Raw genomic sequence first — 19,893 nt, 5'->3', positions numbered from 1 at the left:
ATGAAAAACTAGCACCCCCCTAAACCCAAAGCAATTGAGACCTGCTGGCAAACTGCCCTGAGGTAAGCTGTACCAAGGAAGCCAAGACGTGCACCCTAGTCCCTCCACCCACAACTCCCACATTTTATTACCTGTGCTCGATGCTCTCCAACTGCAAACTGTATCACAGCAATGCCTGGGTTATGGCTGTCTTCAATCCTCTCCACAGTGCTGGAGTCTATTTTCAGGTCATTGCTAATTTCCGCACTTTGTATAAAGTCTTCTGTTTTTAAGTCCTCTACTTTCTTCAGCTCTCCGTTGGCCAACTGAATGATCGACCCTTTCATAAAGTAAGGAGGCAGCGTGGGAGGAGCCGTGGCGGGAGAAGCAATGGATTGCACCACGGGGAGGTGGATTTGGGCCTGCACCATGGTTGCCTGGTAGGCAGGCTGGGTTGTGAGGGACTCAGCACTGAAATTCTCACTCTTGGGAATGGCGGTAGTGACAAATGTATGAGGCACTGCTGCAAACTGGGGAGATGAAGTGACTATTGCAGGTGCTACTCCTGATGGTTCGACATCTGCATTGCCGACTGGTATAAGCAGGGGTTGTGTGCCAGGGATCACCAGATGCTGTGGCAGATTTCCAGGGTACCCAATTGCTTGCTGCTGACTGCTCAAGTAGCCGATTACTGGTGGCTGGGTCCCGGCGTAGAAGGCCGTAGCAGGCAGCCCAACAGGGAGTTGCTCGGAGGCGCTGTGGGTTGTCTGAATGACAGTGTGAGGGGACAGTGTGGCAACTGCTTTCACCCCCTCGTGGCCCATAGTCTGTTGCGGAGATAAAGCATAGGACCGGTGGGCTGGCTTTCCTAAATGCAAGCTTCCCTTGTCATTGAGGGTTGAGGGAGAGGTCTCTCGGTTGGTAGCCTGCTGCACCTCCATATCTGCAGTAGGTGTGTTGCTGTTGGGTACCACCATGACAGAGGCTCGGACACCTGAGGAATCCCGTGCGCTGTACTCGGCAGGGCTCGAGTGGACCACTACGTGCCTGGTCTCATAATGATGGGGAGCTGGTTTATTGCCTGCTTTGACTAGACCCAGGTCGGCAGAAGGCGAAATACCATACCGCCGGCTCTTCTCTATCTCTCCGTTCAGTACCTCCTTGGCCTGCATGGCCTGCAGCCGGCTGCTCTCAGGCTTCTTGGTGGGATCCCGTGTGACGAAGTGGCCCCCAGAGTCGGTGTACTGTACCACCACTTGGGAGGAAGGGCCAAGGGTGAGCGTGTGTGGTATCACTGTCTGATGGGGATGCAGAGGGACTGGGATGGTTGGAGGAGAGACATTTCTGACAGTGCTCTGGGGAGAGCTGGAAATGTGGACGTACTGGTTTTGCTGGGTGGGTGGAGGAGACGCTGCAGCAATCAGTCCAGGTGTCCTAACCAGGTGCGGCTCAACTTTGTGCCCCTGCTGGCTTAGGCCGCTCATGCTGGCCAGCAAAGTGGAATAAGCCTCCAGCTGGGAGCGCTGTGATGGAGTGGTTGCAACAGCTGTGGCCGCTGCCACGGCACCAGTTGCAGAATTGGCTGTTGGGGAAATCAACTGTGAGGGGATGAATCCGGCATATGGTCCACTGTACTGGGGCCCAACGAACTGGAAAGTGTGCTGCAGGTGTGTGTACTGCACGGGGGATACAGGAGTCCCTGACTGGGAGAGCGCGGGCGAGTACACTGTGGGAAGGGTTGTGGAGGATGGAATGGACCTGGGTGCGCTTGGTGGGGAATAGTCCATTCCTGCAGACAGTGACTTGTGTAAACCCTGCTGTAAACCCATCTCCACCGAAGTCCCTCCGGGCCTGTGCCTTCCCCCCAGGCCGCTTTGGCTGCTGGGTGTGCTGGGGAGCCATGCTAAGTTATCTGCACGGTGGTTTTCATTTGGCAGGACTGGTTTCACCTCCGAAGGCAGGCTGGTGGCAGGAATTTCTCGCTTTTTAGGTGGCAGGCATTCATTACTCCGCTCTTGGTTGGATTTCATCTTTCGCCGTCCCCCCTCCACTGTGCTTGCTTCACTGTCTGGCTGGTTTTGATTTCAGTCGGATAAATGGAAAGTCACATTTGATTTCTGAAAGGGATCCAGTGACTTCATGAGGAATCATCTCCCCGTGAGCACAATCCTCCGACAGCTTCTCTGGATTCTGCAACAAGAGGATGGGGGAAATCACACTGTCAGCGCTGGAAAACGAAACCGAACAAGCAAACACCTCAAAACAACCACCGAGAAAAAGAAAAACCTCCGCAAAAACAAAACATGTCTTGCATTGCTGCTCTCATGTCAAGGAGCAGTTTGCAGCTAAAATCCCGGATGCGCCTGCTAATGCATCAGGAGAATAAGTAAAACTTTAGGCAAATCAGAAACTCTCTGACCAAAACGTTTCATGTTTAACAGTGGTCACTTATTTCCTAGTGTCCTGCAGGCTTGCTTTCCTCCCTCCTCTGTGAAAACCTGTCATGTTTCTCAGGTGTCCAGTTCATTCTGCGACTCTCTCCCTCTCCTTCCCCTGCAACAACGATGCTATCTTCACCGCGCCGTGTCCTAAAGCACGGGACCATGGCATGACCTCACACATGACGTGGCAGGGATCCCTGAAGAACCCCCCCGCCAAAATATTTACGTTAGCAACAAGCAGCTATTAGTAGTACAGAGGGAAGGTGGGTTACTTCTGAACTCCTAAACCTCTGCGTCTCCCGCCAAGCGATTTCATTTCACGCTGGACAGGGCTGCAAACACAGCAGTTACCTTTTGCTCTCCCCTCATGCCACAGCTTGTTACAGGCACACGTGCCCTTCATCTACTAGTCTGGCAATAAGCCTCGGCTAAACAAGCTATTTACAGCAGCAGCACAAAGCCAGAGATGGCCCCGAGCCAGATTTTTAATGTGTTTTTTTAGTGTTTTGAACTCCCCCTGCTATTGATAGCTCACACCTAAGCGAGCAGGCAAGACCTGACACTGGAAAAGGCCCCGTCCCTGCAATCCGGGGCGCTCGGCCGGGGCCCACTGTATCTGCGAGTTGACGCTGGCCCTCAAAACTCTCAGCTACAACTGCTTGGGGGAGGGCGACTGGATCTCCCTGATCCAACACAGGAACCCTGACGATCACAAAAGCTCACGATTTTATAACATGCTAGACACGATTTTATAACATGCTAGAGCAAAACAGGCTCCCTCCCTGCTCTGCATCACTCAGTGAGGTTACTGCAGCCATCCTCGATACTGGGAACAGAGTCTTCCTCATTCTTTCATTATCTGCTAAGGAAAATACCCTAACTAGATCACATCACACTTAAAAAAAAAAAAAAAGGAAACAGACTGACAGCCTTTCCCCACCTGCCTGAAACCAAGAACTCCTGCTTTGCCTTCTTTCATACTTAAACTTTACAGAAAGTGAGACTCTCCCCACCCCCTGTCCAGTCACCACCTTTTATCTGCATTTCTGATTTTTTTTGAAAGATATGCAAGAACGGGTGCTTAGAAATTTCACTTCTCACACTATAGGCATTCTAACAAGAAAAGCATTTATTATATGAAAGAAAAATGAAGAGAGAAAGAATCAGTGTGGATGTGAAAGAAGCTGGAAATAGGATATAACTGACTTTAAAGTGAATGCTGAGCAGCAGTAATGATAGTTATCTTATGGCAAATAACATTCCTTTGGGGGATCTCTTTCCCTACTGCTTTGGTTCTAATGAACAATAAGCCTCACGTTTATATGTGCACATAGCACTTTGAAGACACAGCCGACTAAGACTAAACCTAGCTTTAAGAGCATTCTTTACATTTATGGTCCTCCAAGCTGTTATAATCCCACAGGAAAAGTCTAAAGCTTCTAATGGTCTGATACAATCTGCTTTAAGTTAATTATTCCATTGTTTAAAAATTGATAAACAGTAATCAAACACCAATAACCACTGAGACCCTCAAAAACCAATGTTTGTTGTTTCTTCCTTCAACAGCTCCACAGCTGTAACGAATTAGCACAGGCCTGACTGAAGCTGAGAAACCAGCACGCAAATTATTTGTAGGTTTGGGAAAGGTTGTTAGAAAGACCTGCATTCATTTGACTTTTTTGCTGCGCTGAAGGCAAAAACACAGCTCAGAGAGAGAGAGTACCCAGGCTGACAGGGAGCGGCGTACTCCAACGCAGGCTGGCGACTTTTTAACTCTGTTTCTGAAAATTGATTTGCTCTGTGAGGGGCCAAGTCACTACACCACCTCAGTGTGTCTGTAATATGCAGCTGTTTGTCTCCCAGCAATTCTGTCAGCGTAATTTTTTCCCGGAAAACCCGGAAGATCCTAAGCTGACTTCTTATTTGGGGGCTAAGGTGATGCCAGGGAGCATCACCAGAAGCTGGCACTGCTGCTGCAGCGGTGCTGCAACTCCAGCCGGACGAGGGCAGCCGGGAGACAAGAGCCCCGGGATTTGCACCAGTCTTTCCCCTCCTCCTAACAGTTGCTCAGTGTGTCTTGGCAACAGCTAAAATTACTATATTACATATGACTTAAAGATTTTTATTTTTAAGTTCAACCAAAAATAAAACCGCCAAGCTTACATTTGCGCAGTCATCCTTCGTTAACTTTAGCTCACTGTAGTCTTCTACCCTGGGCAGGGAGCTCTGGCACATAAATCAGCAGCTCCTGACGGAGGAAGCTGCATGGAGGCGCTGCGGTGGGATGTGTTTTACACGTTCCATTTGTATCACTCTGCTTTCTATAGGGTGCCCAGACTGGACCTGGAGGGCTGACAGACTGGCCCATCCTTTGATCTCTTGCAGAGATGGACCTGAACTGAAAACACAGACCCTAAAAAAACTCTGAGAGGAAAAATCTGGATTCTGACTGGAAGCAGAGCGCTGGCCCCTCTGCCTGTGTAACAGGATGACTCAAAATGCCAAGCCTGAATAAGCCACAGGTTTAAAGCAGCTTATACATGGGACAGAATTGGGTCAACTTATTTTGCTATAATGGGTAAACCAGACTCCTAAAACTTGTTGTTCCAAAAGTCTGAGGAGCCTGGATTCAGCTTTTCCACATCAAAATTGCTAGAACAAAGCTGTATGAAACTTGGTGGACTTTTACTTTGCAGGAGCTGAAGCAAAGGTTTTGTCTGCTAAACAGGATCGAACTACTGAGTTTTGGGTAGCCTCCAAATTCAAAGCTAACATCCTTCAAAAATGCCAAATGCTAACTCTTTTGCACTGAATTTAGGTTAAATCAGGAACTTCTGACTGAGAGGCAAAACCATGAAAGAGCCCAAAGTCATTTGAAAAGTTCTGGAGCTCAGCGGGCTTTTTTGATCAACCTGGTGCAGGGCTTGAGACTTTGATGCAATCTGAAAACAGGCAAGTTTCACAGGCTTCACACAGCATTTTGCCTGCTTGTTTGTTTTGTAAATCTTTCATACGACTCTCTTCATCATCACTGGTAACAAAAGGGCTTCCCAAAATCTCCAAGACAACAAAGGAGGAAAGAGCAAGCATAATGGAGATGAGGTACTAGGCATCAGTAGAACCATAAAGACTGCCCCACTTTTTCCAGCCCAACTACTTTATAGTTAGACTTTGACCTCCAGTAGACATGGGACTGGATTTGCAGAAATGCAGGTCACCTGCCTTTCTGCGAAGCAAATCCCAGCCTATTTCTACTTTAGGAGTGAAAAGTAAAATGGTAAGTTTTCAGTATAATTTGGACAACAGCAACAGCAAGAACAGAAAGGGAATGATTTTGCTTGGGAAAAAATGAAAGGGGACAAACCAAATAGAATGTTTCAAAGGCAAGAGGTGTAAGACATAGTTAAATTGTTCTTCTCTTGCTGTCCTAGAAAGACATTCCCATTCTGCCTGCCTTCTGAGGTGGGACACACTGTTTATTATTTGTACGCCTTTTAGGGGGATCCAAGTCATTTCTCCGACTCTGAGAATTCCCTTCTATTTGGGAGTCATCGATCGTGATTTGCAAGACATGCAAAATAACAGCAAACAGTAGGTGATTTTTGCTCCTGCTTTGTGAGTGTGTGTCGCACAAGCACATGTGTGCGTGTATGTGTGTAATTCCGCCTGAGAAGGGAAAGAGGACAAAGAGATCAGGGACAGCAGCTGGACTTTGGTATCTCTGGTAGCTCACGCACATGGAACATTGCTAAAGTGTCTGGGTAGCCAGTGTCCACTGGCAGCCTGCCCACACTCAAATTCCTGGAAAGGCTTAAGGCAGAAAAATAATCACTTGGAGGAGTCACCATCTGGGTTTGCGCTGGCCCCAAAGGGATTACTCACTAAAGCTCAGGATATGCATTTTCATGCAAAACTCTAGCATGCTACTGCAAAGGTGGTTTATACTTCCGTATGTCCCCCCAAACAGTATTTTTCTATTTATTTCTTCTAATAAATTTAAAACTCATGAAAGGAAGCTGGGTGATAGCTTTAGAGGCTGAACTCCTCTATTTACCTAGTTCACTGCAACAAAGGCAAACCCAGCGATGCAAGTGTCCCTCAACACTGTAATAACAGGCTGCATCCCACCACGAGATACTGAGTCTTTGGGTACAGGGTAGAGGACAGATTCACAACACTGCAGCACCTGGATATGCAGGCTGGGATTTTCACTGCCTTCAGAAATCAGGCACTTCTGGCAGCCCCATGAAGCAGCTAGCTAACTTATTTCTCTAAAACACCTTCAAAAATCTGGTCCCTCATTCTCCGGTCCCTGATCTTTCTGCAAGAATTGCTAAAAAGCAGGGCTGATTTGCCACCAGGAGCAGAGCTGAGACCAAGCTCATTTTCCTTATTGCATGGAGTAATCATCTGAGGGGGGTGGCTGTCAGCCTTGAACTTCAGGGATATTCAAACCAGCCACTAATTGTCAAAAGGCTCTTTTGAGCCCAAACCCTAATAACACACATATTACTACTAATTTTTAGCTTTTACTTTCCAGCTCCAGGTATGACTAGTAATTTCTCACATTTATCACTTCAGTAAAAAACTGGGCCTACCCTCTGTCAGACACCATTGCCCTGCCTGACAAGTATACATCAATGTAGTAATCAAAGAGTACATTGAAAAAATAATCCTTTGAATCAAGTCCGACACACTGCTTTTTATGTCTGGCGTGTTGCATGCAGTCTGGCAGGATCAGCTGCACACTCTAACGCGCCTACCTCAAATCACCTGCCCATCCCATCATGATACAGTGAGCGGGTGCTTTCAGTGTTACTTGAAATCAATGGAAAGGGAGGGCACTCTGTCCCAGCTTCCTCCCTCTCCCCCAAGGAGCTTGGCACCTTGCAGGATCAGATTCGCCGTGATCACAAGGCAGACACGTCGCAGAATGATCTGCAGCTGCATTCTGCCTCTCAGATCCACGCGCCAGCTTTCCCCAGCACTACGTGCTACCCTCTGCCAGCTACATATTCATAGTTGTAACTGCTACAGATTTCATTAGCCTTGCGATGCGGAGCTCGGCACAGGCCAACAATAGCTATATGAGTTTACTGTCCAATCTTACCAATTTCGCAGTTCTCTGGCAGATTTCCCAGGAGGGCCAACTGCAGAGATCCATTAATAAGAAATATGAAAACCTCTAACAAAATTTGAAAATCTCCTCCTGAAACTAAAGGATTCCTGATCAACACCGCATCTGCAAGATAGATTGTCCACTGCAGTGTTAGCTCTTCTGAGAATCCACCACAGCAAACTGATACAGCTTTTTGCAGAGTGAGCAGCTATTCTGCACATCCCTCCTCCCCCCAGTCAGATCAGACATCCTTTACACAGTATAAAAAGCAATTGATATAAGCAAACCTCAACTAGCAGATCACTGGAAGTTCAGAGGCTTGACATTACCATAAATTTTTATGACACAAGTCTGTAGGTACCAGAGTTGAGAGAGGAAGATTCAGGAGAAAGAATATCATAAGATATATTTCCCCACACAACAGGCTAACAATGGGAGTTCCAAAAGAGCCATCTACCTGGTGACATTTATGAATGCACATGATACAAACGCCTGAATTTTTTAACCCCCGAATTTTGAGGACAATGTGTCCTGCAGTCATGTTTTATTACAGTTATACTCTGGTTAGGGACACATTGTTATCTCGGCTGGTGGGTACTGGTGAGCTGCACAAGAATCACAGCTTCTCATGGTGCTAGTAGTAGATTAGATTTCAATTAGGCTAACTGTTGAATTAATTAAGACTTTGAGTTAATTCTCTGATGTTTGCAGGTTTCTGCTGTCATTTCATCTGGGTGCCATTACCCGGTTCTGTAACTCTGTGCCTACAGAAAAGATGCCTGTATTTTCAACATCTGTAAAAATCATGCTATGTTCTGGACATATGACATACTTTTCCATACATGTGTATGAACACGCAGCTTCATGTATACTTTGTACAGGAGTGACATAGGAGATCTCAGTCCATTCTTAGCTGCCTACTGTGAGAATCATTAATTTTATGTTTCTTACAGCAAAGCTATGCACAAAGGTGAGCACCCCTTTTCCAGCACACCTTGCAGAAAGTTGGTATTAAAGTGCTCAGCAAGTGAGCTGCAAGCACTTGCTGCTGAAGCCTCAAGCGGCTTCTGCAGCTCCTGGTGCTGGCAGGGGGCTGCAGAGCAGTCGCTGGCTTGCCGCCCTCCTGGCCTGCTGTGCAGGCATGGCCCTCACTCCGCTTCGCAAGAATACCCCTCATCCTGCCAAGCCCAGGCACTCAAATATCACGAGTCCAGCCCCCCTTCTTGCCCCTGAAACACTCGTTTACAAATAGAAGAGTTCTTAAAATGATAAATGTCCCCCAAATGCCCTTTTGCTGTGAGAGGCCTTTCAGGCTCCAGTTCTCTAGCTTTTCCCTGCAACCCACAAGACCAGAAACTTACTATTTTAGCTAAAAGTGGAATTTCCCATCTCATCATTTGATACCAGGAACTGGAGCTTTGTGAAGCAACGTCAGCTATCTAGAGACTTGCGATAAAAATGTACCAGCTGACAATGCTGATTACAGAGAAACTTCTTGGAGGATGAAGCACTCAGACTCCAGAGCTCTCCACTCCTATGAAGGAGCGAAGAGAAGGATTTGACTGTTTAGTAAGGGCCTGAGCCTGACTTGAGAAGTTCAGGAAGGCAGTACTCCACCTCATACACACCAAGTGCCCTCTGCCGAAGGGTCCTGAAGCCGTGGCATAACCACGGGCGCTTACAGCACTCCTTCAATCCTGCTTACATCAGGAAGGAAATGCGGATCCCACCTATGCTACTCTGTAAGCGGACAGATGCAGCATATACCCCTTTTCTTCCTGCACAGCACTGACTGCTGCCAGCTACAGGACGTCAGATTTGAAGGACCAATTTGTCTGAGACTGCACAACAAAATCCTTCACTCTTACATCAATCCCCTAGAGGCATTTCTGCAGCTAAAACGAGTGAATAGAGTTCATTTATAAACAACTATAATGCAGAAATCACTTTGTTGATGTTTTTCATTTATCTAAAATGTGCCCAGCTACAATGGGAGCTGCCTACACAATTTTCCATTGAAAATTTCACGAGTGACTATAAATGAAGCAACACCCACTCGCCACTCATTTTAACTTGTGACAGAAACTGTCATGCCTGTATGAACACATTTGCACCGCAGATATGTCACGCAGGTCTCCTTCCATGTGTCTCCAAATGCTTGTTAACATTCTCTCTTTCATGCATGTGGCAAAACAAATTTTAAAGATGTCTGGCTTCATCTTCAGAAGAGACAAATGTGACCCCCACCAGAAATTACAGGAGCTGTGGTTGTCCCACCCCTTGGAAAACCCAGCCAGGGCCACCAGTGAGCACCGGCCAACTTGAAGCAGCCATTTTACAGACAAGAGCACGCGCTTCTGAAGGGGAGCGCACCTTCAAGCTCGGCTCATAACCGGACAGTGTGAGAGCACAGCTTTTTTAAGGGCAGGTTTGAAAGGTCAGCTACACTCTCGGTGCCTTTCAGCGGACGCCCGTCCTGCAGATGGCTTTACTGGTGGATTCCAAGCGCTAGCAACGTGGACTATAATTAGTCCATTTGTGAAGTGCTGAAAATGAATTCACAATAAATGCTAAATTTTGGTTTTGTTCAGCGAAGCCCGTGGGACAGCTTTAACTTTACATAACGTTGTATGATGTCTTGCTCGTACCTGAAGCAAACACCAGGCTCCTTGCTGAATCAGGACCACTGACTGTACAACTGACAACACCAAAATGCCGGCAGCTCCCCCTCCCTGGCCCCAAGGTGCATGGCTGTGCTCCCCCCCAGGGTGCAGAAAGCTGACATGAGTTCAGCATTCCCCCACCCACTCGTCAGTTGTTTCTTTCTTTCTCTTTCTTTCATTCATTCATTCATACATTCAGTTTTCTTCTTAATTCAGTCAGTCACATTTGGGTGCACCCTGCGGAAATACCCGCTAGTCCCGCGCAGATCCTCAAGCTGGCAAGCTGATCAAAAGCAAGATTGCAAAGGTCACTTGCATGCTGAGATGTGCACATAGGAATGTATATGGAAAAAAAAACAAACAAAAAAAAAGCTCAAGCAGCTGTTCTGCTCTCTTCCCATAAAATGCCTGGCCTGGCTCTGCAGCCCATGACACAAAGTGATTAGTTAGCTATTCCTGACTCGGGCTTTGCAGGGAGCCTCCCGTTTCATGGGCAGTATGGCAGACAGATAAAATGGGCACAGAGAGCCAAATTCATCACCAGTGTCACTTCGCTGAGGCCAGCACAGCAAGGGTGCGATTGCCCCGGCTGTTCTATCTGACAAGACAACGCAGAAAACAATTAAAACAAAATGAAATAATGCTGGTTTATAACAACATAGCAGGCTACACAGTCACAGGCTCCAGCTGCAATTAAAAAAAAATCATTCCAACTAAGAATGCAAATCATCAGCATTGCTCTCAAGCAGGGAACGTTGACAAATGAAGGCGGTGTGTTAACATGCAGTGCCAGTACTCTTCACTTAAGTATGTGAGAAACAAAGGTATGTACAAACTAGGACTGCCAGAAAAAACTTGCTCTAAACAGCAACCAAAAGGAACTGGAAGGATTTTAAAATGACTTCTCTTACAAAAACCAGATAAAAGAAAACCTTTTGCTCCCCTTCTCCCAGCCAACTGAAAAGGAAAAAAAAGAAAATCACACAACTCCAATAAAGATAATTTATATAAGAGTTTTGAACTCAAAACTAAAAAATTCCTCCATTGGACATGTGGGTCCAGTGAATCACAGCTTGGAAATATGAATGGACCTTTTGTAAAAGCCAACGAGCAACAAACATGTTTTCTCACCACTGTGATCACTTCTGTGAGAGCATCTTACCCATCTGCCACTCGAAATCCACGGCGCAAAGACAAGTCACCTCCCCACACCAGGGAAATGGACAAAAGGATGACTAGCTATCTGCAGCTGTTTTCAATCGAAAAGCCAAGTAATTATTGCAGCCCTCTCCTGTGGCTCATATGGAGCGCAGCATGGAGCGTTATGCAAGTCTAATGTGCTGCCAGATCTCTTAGAGCAGTCAGCAGCCAAGTCACTCCCTCCCATCATTGGCTCAGCTTCATTAACTTAATCAGGTATTCATTCATTCATTCATTCATTCAAAAAAAAAATTACACTAAACCTGGCAAATAGCCAGTGCCATGCATGCACAAGAGCATGCTTACATCAGCCACTGGGGCTAGAAGAAAAAAGGGCAACCTAACATTTGTCACTCTTCGATAGGGGCATTCATTTTGCACAGAGCCTGTGCACACACGTCCCTTGCCACAACCTCCTGAAAAAGTACCGAGGGCTCAGGAGCAGCAGTGGGAGCAGATGCAGGCCCTGGAGACCGTGGGATTGAGAGCAGTCTTATAAGTCAGTGTAGCCAGCAAGCAGCAGAGCAAAGTGCTTCCCCAGAGCAATGGGCTAATTAATTAATTTGATTTTTAGGGGGGGGGAAAAAAAGAAATTGTGGCAGGATCAGTACATTAACTCAACTAGTTTTGCTGCACAGTTTCTATCCTTTCTTTTGCACATACCACATATGTTGTACAGCTAAATCCAGACAGAAAGGAACACAGCAGAAAAGTAACAAAAAAAAGAGGCAAAGCATCACACAAGCAATGTTAAAAGCATTTGGTAATGAAAATCTCTGTTTGACCCCTGTATCTGTAAACACACAAGACTTCCCACAGGCCTGTAATACTCAAGCATCAAACTAGAATCCCTTCCCTTGCACAGCTCTTGCACTTGTTTTTCTTAGTCTTTACATGCAAGTTTGCAAAGAACACTATCTCTCCCCTCTTGCTGTCATCAGAATGACTTCCACTGCATTTTTAAAGCAAGCTACAAGAAAGCTGCTTTATGACAATACCAAAAAGAAGGACTCGATAGTCAAATCTGACTTACTGTGAATAGATTCATGTAGCAACCTAGGCTGGGCATTAAGGAAAGGAGAGAGGTGTTACCTTTCCCACAGCCAAAGCTGAACAGCGTGAAAGCAGGCTGCATCTCTCCCTCTTATCTCATTTTCCTCTGTGCAAAAAATACAGGATAGCTGGTTACTCTGAGCAAGTCCATAAAAATAATATGGAAAGACAGAGTACTGTGACTATTACAGAATACTATTTCAGGTTATATAATGAAAACTACATGCTTTGGTGCAAATCCTCAGCCATAGACCTTGATGACATTCCCCAAGAATATCCACACTCCCTACCTTCCTCCAGTTATGTAAATCAGACCTCACAACCCTCCATTTTCTGTTATTATGGAGACTACAAATCTTCCCAGTGAGAACTTCAACTGTTTCTTCTCTAACTAACCCCAAAGTTCCTATTTCTCTTCAGACAAAAAAACAGACCTTCTAAGGCCACTGCCACAAACCACGATACAAACAGAAAACCAGACACACTGGCAAAGATTACTAAAAGTTTTATTAACCTAAGGCCAACATTTAGCTAAAGGTCAGACACACTTAGCAAAAACCTATAAGCTGAAGGACTCAAAACCATCACCCATTACTCTGACCTTGACTCTTCCACCAACCACAGTCTGCAGCCCATACCACAAAAGCCCACAGTTAGCTCCTGGATCCCTTTTTTTAACTTCTCTGTAGGTGGATGCACTGAAGAGCACCTAAGTGTCTGGTAGGCAAGCACACACACCACTTCTAGGTAACCAGCTGTTGATACATAAAAGGGCTAAATATGAATTTTATGTATTACAGCTCACTGATGAATGAGCAGTGAAATGTGGCTGAAGAGTGGAATTTTTTGACTGCTGCATGACAGCACATAGGAACTACTAACTAGAAAACAAAAACTACGCAAGTTACATTTATTGAAGTAACTGAATTAAAAAAGAGAAAGATGAAAAGGTGTATGAAGGAGACACATTTCTTTCCCTTAGTCCTTGGGCTTCTGTACTCCAAACCACGTAGGACGTCAGTTAAGTCTCAAAGCATTCTGCAGCTCAAGTAAGCCACCTTCACCAGAATTTCAACCTTGAGCTAAGGGCCTTTAAAACTCTCCAGCACTGTAAACAGTAGGTGTCTTTCCTTACCTTTGTCCCCTTCTCTAACTCTAAATAAATGGGGTGTAAAGCTTGAAGATTCCTTCTGGTTTTTTTCACTTCACCTTCTCGCTCTTGCGTCCCTGATGACTATTTCATCCAAGAGGCAATGTGACTCCTTCCTCCTCCGCCCATCCTACTAATCTTAGTTTCCTCTCTTCTGCTTAACCTGTTGTTCAACCATTCTTCACAGCAGTAACTTTCTTTTGTTTAATTATTGCATCAACACAATAAACAACTGTGAAATGCCATTCTCTGATTCTCTCCTCCATTCACATGAGAACCACCACTGAGGTGCGATTTCTGACACTCTAAGTAGCTGCATACATTTTAAAGTGGGCCATTGGAAAAAGGACAGGAATGTAAGGGAGTAAGAGAAGAAAATCAGCATATGAACATTGCAAACATCCCAAAAGATCTGAACTTCAGCAGAAGTTCTGGCTTGCTCTAGATAAATAAAAGGGATGTGGTTTGAACAATTCTGGTTCTTTATATGAATCATTTCACTTCTCCCTCTGAAAGAATCATTAGAAGAATGTGAGGTTTCATGATTAAAGGTAGAAGAATGAGAAGGCAATATTTCAGCCTTCTGAAATGAGGCTTGTGTGTCTAACCACACTGCCAGCTCAGAGTTCACTTCTCACAAGTGTCAAGTATATTTTCCCTTCTGTATCTTTGCAAGCCCCAGTTCTGTCTGTTGTCATCACTCATGGGATTTACCTAATCTCCGAAACAGAGAAAAAAACCTCATCTTTTTGCTGGAGAAATAGTCAAGTCTCAAGCACACGCTGAAAAATTCAAATTGTATGTACCATTTATTGTACCTCCATCCATCCATCCACCCTGCGTTGACAGTATAAACACAAAGGATGCTGTAACAAAGGGCTGAAGTGTGGTCTAATGTGTTCAGCGTTATTTCTTATGCCATTTCCACCCACTTTTGCTGTTCTCTGTGCACTTATCTAAACATTCCTCACACTTCAGCATATTCAAGCAGCTGCTTGCGGACACAAACACCATCTAGAAAAAATGTTGATCCCTTCTTCCTCGAAACTTGCAGCTTTAGCTGTGTCCACTGGGTCTGAATTGTAAAGCGATGAAGAGTCTATCAGAAAGTAGGGGTTCATTTAAAATCTATTATCTAAAGATTCAGCTAGAAAGGGGGACTTCATAACTTTCTAAACCCAGAAATTCACCTTTCCAGAGTTTCATTCTTAACACTAGTGGACTGTGATGTTGACCTTTTAAATTCATTAGATCACTCCACATCAGAAAGCATTTGCTGTGGAGCAAACAAATACACATACAAATACATGACAGTGCAGTTTTAGGTTTCATTGGTACTCCTAATACAGCCACCTTGGACTCATGCCAGTGAAACTGGTTTGTGACCGTGCATCCCGCACTGACAAAGCGTGTCCCTGGGCATCCCGCCTGGGCCCTTCTGCAGCGACAGACACATCTGCTTGCAGCTTGCCAATGCATTTCACTGGCTACTCCACACAGGGCTCTGAAGCGTTGCCCTCCAGGCTGGGGCTGAGGCAAGACCTGGCGCAAAGGGTTGCTCGTGAACCGGCACTACCTCACCAATGACAGCGTCGCAGTCTGCAGTGTTGTCACGCCAGCCGAGTGCCTTTCAGAAGCACTCTGACTAAATCAGGGGATGGGCAAGAGATTCAGCCGGGGCTCTGAGAGCTCAAAATCTTTGTGAATTGCTCTTCAAACCAGCATTTAAGTGCTGCTCTCCCAGAGAAGAAAATAGTTAAAATAGGCGCAGATCCTCCCCTTGCAAAGTCGAACCTACAGGAGAGATTTTCTTGGGACAGGAAAGCGGTCTGGGCATTCCCTTGCAAAAATGCCCTTCTCTCGCGAAGGTGGCGGCTCCAAGCAGGACGCACGTGGTTGGCTCAGCGTGGGCCGTGTCCCTGGCTCGTGAGCTGGGGGAGAGATAGTTACGTGATAGGTGGGACACATCCCGTGGCTCCACAGTCTCACCTGCAGCCCTCGCCACATTACGAGCCATTGCTACTCCTGAGATGAAAAGGAAAAGGGATTTTTTTCTGATGCTATTTATACTCGTTTAGTCCCTGGACTGAGTGACTCTTCAGGATCTGATCTGTTTACCACCCTGTCTGCCTACTCTGATCTTTTTTTCTGTTAGCCCAAATGCATAATGATTTTACTTCTGTTAATCTGGTTTGGTTTGGTTTCTTTTTCATATGTGGTTTTGACTTGTAGACTCCTCGTGGTGGATAGGAAAAATAATGTTGTTCCTTCTTTTTTCATTCTGCTTTTTGTGTTTACATATGGAGGCAATGTTTCCCTAGAACTGTGAAATAACTACTGCAGTAGATTATACATAATCTCTTTGGTATAATGGACATGTTAGAAAAATATGGAATAACCACTAGATCATACATCCAGGGTGGCTAAAATAACAATGTCACTCACTGGTCATAACTACTGAGGGGGAAAAGCCCTGACAGCGCCCTGTTTTAGGGCTAGTGAAACTAAAACTGAAATAAGCATACAGAGTCACTGTTGCCCTTGGACCAAAATTAAGTAAGAGCAAGTGGTTTCTAATAGAAGTGGTAGGAAATTTTCAAATAAAATTTTCATCAGAAAATGCTTACTGTCAAACCTGAATCTGCTGGAGGGAAAACCGTTTTAATACATTTGCAGTTGGGGAAAAATGTTGGCATTTCGTTTCTTTTTAAATTTTCTCAGCAATATTAAAAAACATGACATTTCTGGGGCCCATAAAAAGGTTTGTTTTAAACTTCCAATAAAGTTATAATTTAAAATGTTGTAATTGCAAGAGAAATTTGCTTTTTAGAATTAAACTATCCTATAGCTAGGATATATAGCTTAAGATTTGTTTTGTGTTTTTTATAGGTATAAAACATGTTTACCTACTGATTTTATCTGATTTTCAGTTTATCTCATTTTTTCATTTTTTCCTCTCATTACAGCATGAGACATTTTTCTGAGATCTTCAAAATCCTCATGGGCAGAAATATCATTTCCTCCTAGCTCTGATTTCTAATTAGATTTAAATTTTTCCTAGCTGGGGCAAGACCTACCCAAGCATTTTGAAACACTGCCATGTTGATGAGCCACGTATACGAAAATTCAAATCCTTGCTCTTGGCTGGCAAAAAACACAAGCTGCACTGGAAAAAAGAGCCCTTCTTCTTCTGTGATGGCACCATTCAACTCACTGCCCATAGATCAAATTCAGCCTGCAAGATGATTCCCTCAGGTTTGGATGGTTGTCAAAACAGCACGCTCTCTCCTATGTGCAGCCAGTTTCAGAGGCAACAGCTACTGCACTGGTTTAATGAAAGGTGAAAGGAGAAGCAGAGGGAAAGACGCTGCTGGACTGTCTGATGGACCGGCATTGAAGGAGCTGCAGCATGTCAGCAGACTCCCTCCTGCTGGTCCATCGCATCAAGTGGGGAAGGAGGGAGAGAGAAGATGCATCTCCTACACGCATGTTGCCTGACCGCTGCTGCTGGAAGTTGCCGCCAGGGCTGCCAGAAGGGGCACTGCTGAACTTCTTGGCAGGTGGGTTAGGCTACCTTGGCTGGTCAGCTGTTTGGAGAAGTGGGTTAATGAGAAGCTCTTCCGGCAGTCCCAACTGGATTGCGCACAGGGACTTTGGTGCCACAGCTTTATCAGCAACACCTCTGTACTCAAGACCAGCCCCAATACAATTTTACTGCAGTTGTGGATTGGTGGTGAGGATGGGAATATGCTCTGGTTCCACCTGCTTATTGCAAATGTTGTAGACTCTCAAAAATGGTAGGTTTTAACAGATGAAAACCAGCTACACTCCTTGCTGCCCATCAGCACATCATCAGGCTGAACCCACTCTCGTGAGGAGCTATGAATGTACTCGAGTATGTGACCCAGGTCAGATATCCAGCCCGGGACCCCTGCTAAAGCCCATGGCAGCTGCTACACAAGGCAAACGACATGGCAGAGCACAACAGGAGCAAAGCCCTCAGAGAGCACCGAAGGCCACAGCACATCCACACCGAGCACCAAGCACGTAACGCTTCCTTGAGGTAGCTGCACTACACGCAAATACATCCATCAAAGCCCTGCACGTCACACACAAACTAAGAAGAGCTGACAGAAAACCAATAGAAAACACAGGCGTACCACCTACTGTATAAACTTAATGCTCCAATTAGACTAGCTGCCTCCTTGCCCAGTTCACGCTGTGGAGGGAAGCATTTCCCGTGAAAGCTGCAGACAAATCAGCCCCGGGAGCATCAGCAGCAGCTGCTGTGTTCTGCATGCAAAGCGCCGAGCAGATCAACAGAGAGGAGCTTCCACTCACATCAAAAGCTCCAAGATGTGGATGACAACCTTCGTTAACTGAAAGACACAGGATCAGACTAGAGGAAAATTGTCCCCCAGCAGCTAAGATTCACAATCTGGCAGGTCTGACAAGAAATGGCGGCTTTCCTAATTTTCAGTCTGTGGTCAAGTACTGTTTCTACAGTTCTTGTCTAAAATTATTTCCCCCCACACTCTGTTCTGTTCTGAACTACTGTTTTAGCATTTTTCTTCTCTATTATCTTCCTCTGAGCTTTTCTGTCATTCTTGCCTGGACTTAAAGGTTAGTTTCTGTCCTTGCTTTAATATCAGTTAAAATACCACTATCACTAACAGCTGACTAAGTCAGAATTGAAACTGTGCACTCATTTCAGACTCCAGGAAAAAATTACTAAAAGCCAAAAAATACTATAGATAACATCCCTGATGCCCAGAACAGCAGAACTGCACTCATAGAGACTTTAAAATGTATACTGTTGCTATGAAGTGTTCATTGTGCGATTGCGTATTAAAAAGTTTTGCTTTTTCCTCTCTGTTGACCCCCCTCCCTCCCAACTGATGGAAAACACGCTGAGCAGCCTGGCAGGCATCCACACACGGGCATTACTTCATATCTGCAACGTGTTCTTGAGGTTGATTTTTTTTTTTTTTTTTGCATTACTCCCATTTTAACCACATAAACCAGTGGCGAAAAGAGCCTTCCTGAGAGCGCTTTCTTGAATGTGTGCAAGGCAGGTTGTATGGTTCATGTTCATTGCAGAGAACCTACACTTTACAGGCAAGGTGAGGACAACATTTCTGGAAAAAAGTGGCATTTCTCAAACTGCTAATCTCAAACAGTGACTAAACACTGTTAAATATGCATGTGAACTGCCATTTGTTTGGGATTTAATGGTATTTAAGTATAATCTCTATAGAGAACAGCTGATGTAAGGCAACCTCCCCTTTTCTTCATTTCAGACCAGTAAAACGTGGTCTAGAAGACACAGCCAGGATGATTCTGATCAGACAATAAAACTAATAAAACACTTCTCAATAGCTACTACCTAAAGTCCTGCTTCGTTACCACATGCAAGAAGTTATGCTGTTCATTGCAAAGGGAACAAGATCAGGCCTTATAGCAGGAACTGTTGATATGCCAAATTAAAGCATTAACATACAAGTAATGTGCCTATGAAAACAGCTGTAAAGCAAATCAGGTTTTCAGAAACTTCCCTTGTATAATTATAGGCCAAGGATTTCAGTAAGCAGGGGCCTAATTTTGCTTCCATACCAACTCTAACACATCCAAGAGTCTCAAGTCCCAAAGTCATCTGGATATGTGATTATATTAGTTGTTTCCATGTTTATTTGAAAGAACATCCTGAGTCAGTCTTAAAATCAAGCCTGTGCCCTCCCCATAGAGCAGTGTCTCTCTGTCTCTCACCAGAAGCTCAACCACCCCAAGTGGTACTGTGCAACATCCAGGCTCTGCAAGCAAAATACTCTCTTCCAAATACCCTCCACATGAGGGTAACAGATGCGAGAATTTGACTTGCAGAGCCTTGCAGTAAATGCACAACTGGGATGGGTGGAAAGCAATCACCAAGCAGAAACCAAGAAAATTTTTCCACAAGCATACGGTATATTCATACAGTGGCAGCACTTGCAAAACAGAGAAGATGAGGTCTATCCTTTAACATTCGGAAAAGAAAAAGCCAATGATAAACAATAGTCTTTAAGAATCACAGTCTGGCAGTTACAGATTATCTAATTACCATCATATTTAATATCATATAGCTGTAATAATTCTCTGCTATCATCAAGCTGCTAGCACTAAAAGAAAATGGGAAATTGGCCTTGATGACTTACAGGATAGATAATGGGATAGAGAGGATCTGCCCTCTGGGTCGTTGGTTTGCAGCCAGCTCAGGTTGGAAGTGCAAGTCATTACTGCCAGGTAGCCTCT

At 45.1% G+C, this 19,893-nt stretch overlaps 1 protein-coding gene across 6 annotated transcripts in view; it reads right to left on the bottom strand.

The window, feature by feature from the left end:
- Nucleotides 1-19,893, bottom strand: part of ATXN1 (ataxin 1) — a 221,836-nt gene that overhangs the window by 11,259 nt on the left and 190,684 nt on the right. For all 6 annotated transcript variants that reach the window (XM_067290874.1, XM_013941424.2, XM_067290875.1 and 3 more), the window contains one exon: nucleotides 132-2,169. In XM_067290874.1, the coding sequence (XP_067146975.1) occupies nucleotides 132-2,009 (1,878 nt within the window). In that variant the 5' untranslated portion in view covers nucleotides 2,010-2,169. The remainder of the gene's footprint in view (nucleotides 1-131; nucleotides 2,170-19,893) is intronic.

The sequence above is a fragment of the Apteryx mantelli genome, chromosome 2, assembly GCF_036417845.1.
Source record: "Apteryx mantelli isolate bAptMan1 chromosome 2, bAptMan1.hap1, whole genome shotgun sequence".
In the NCBI taxonomy this organism is placed as follows: domain Eukaryota; kingdom Metazoa; phylum Chordata; class Aves; order Apterygiformes; family Apterygidae; genus Apteryx; species Apteryx mantelli.
The sequence above is the reverse complement of the archived record's forward strand: the minus strand, read 5'-3'. Positions and strand labels throughout refer to the sequence as shown.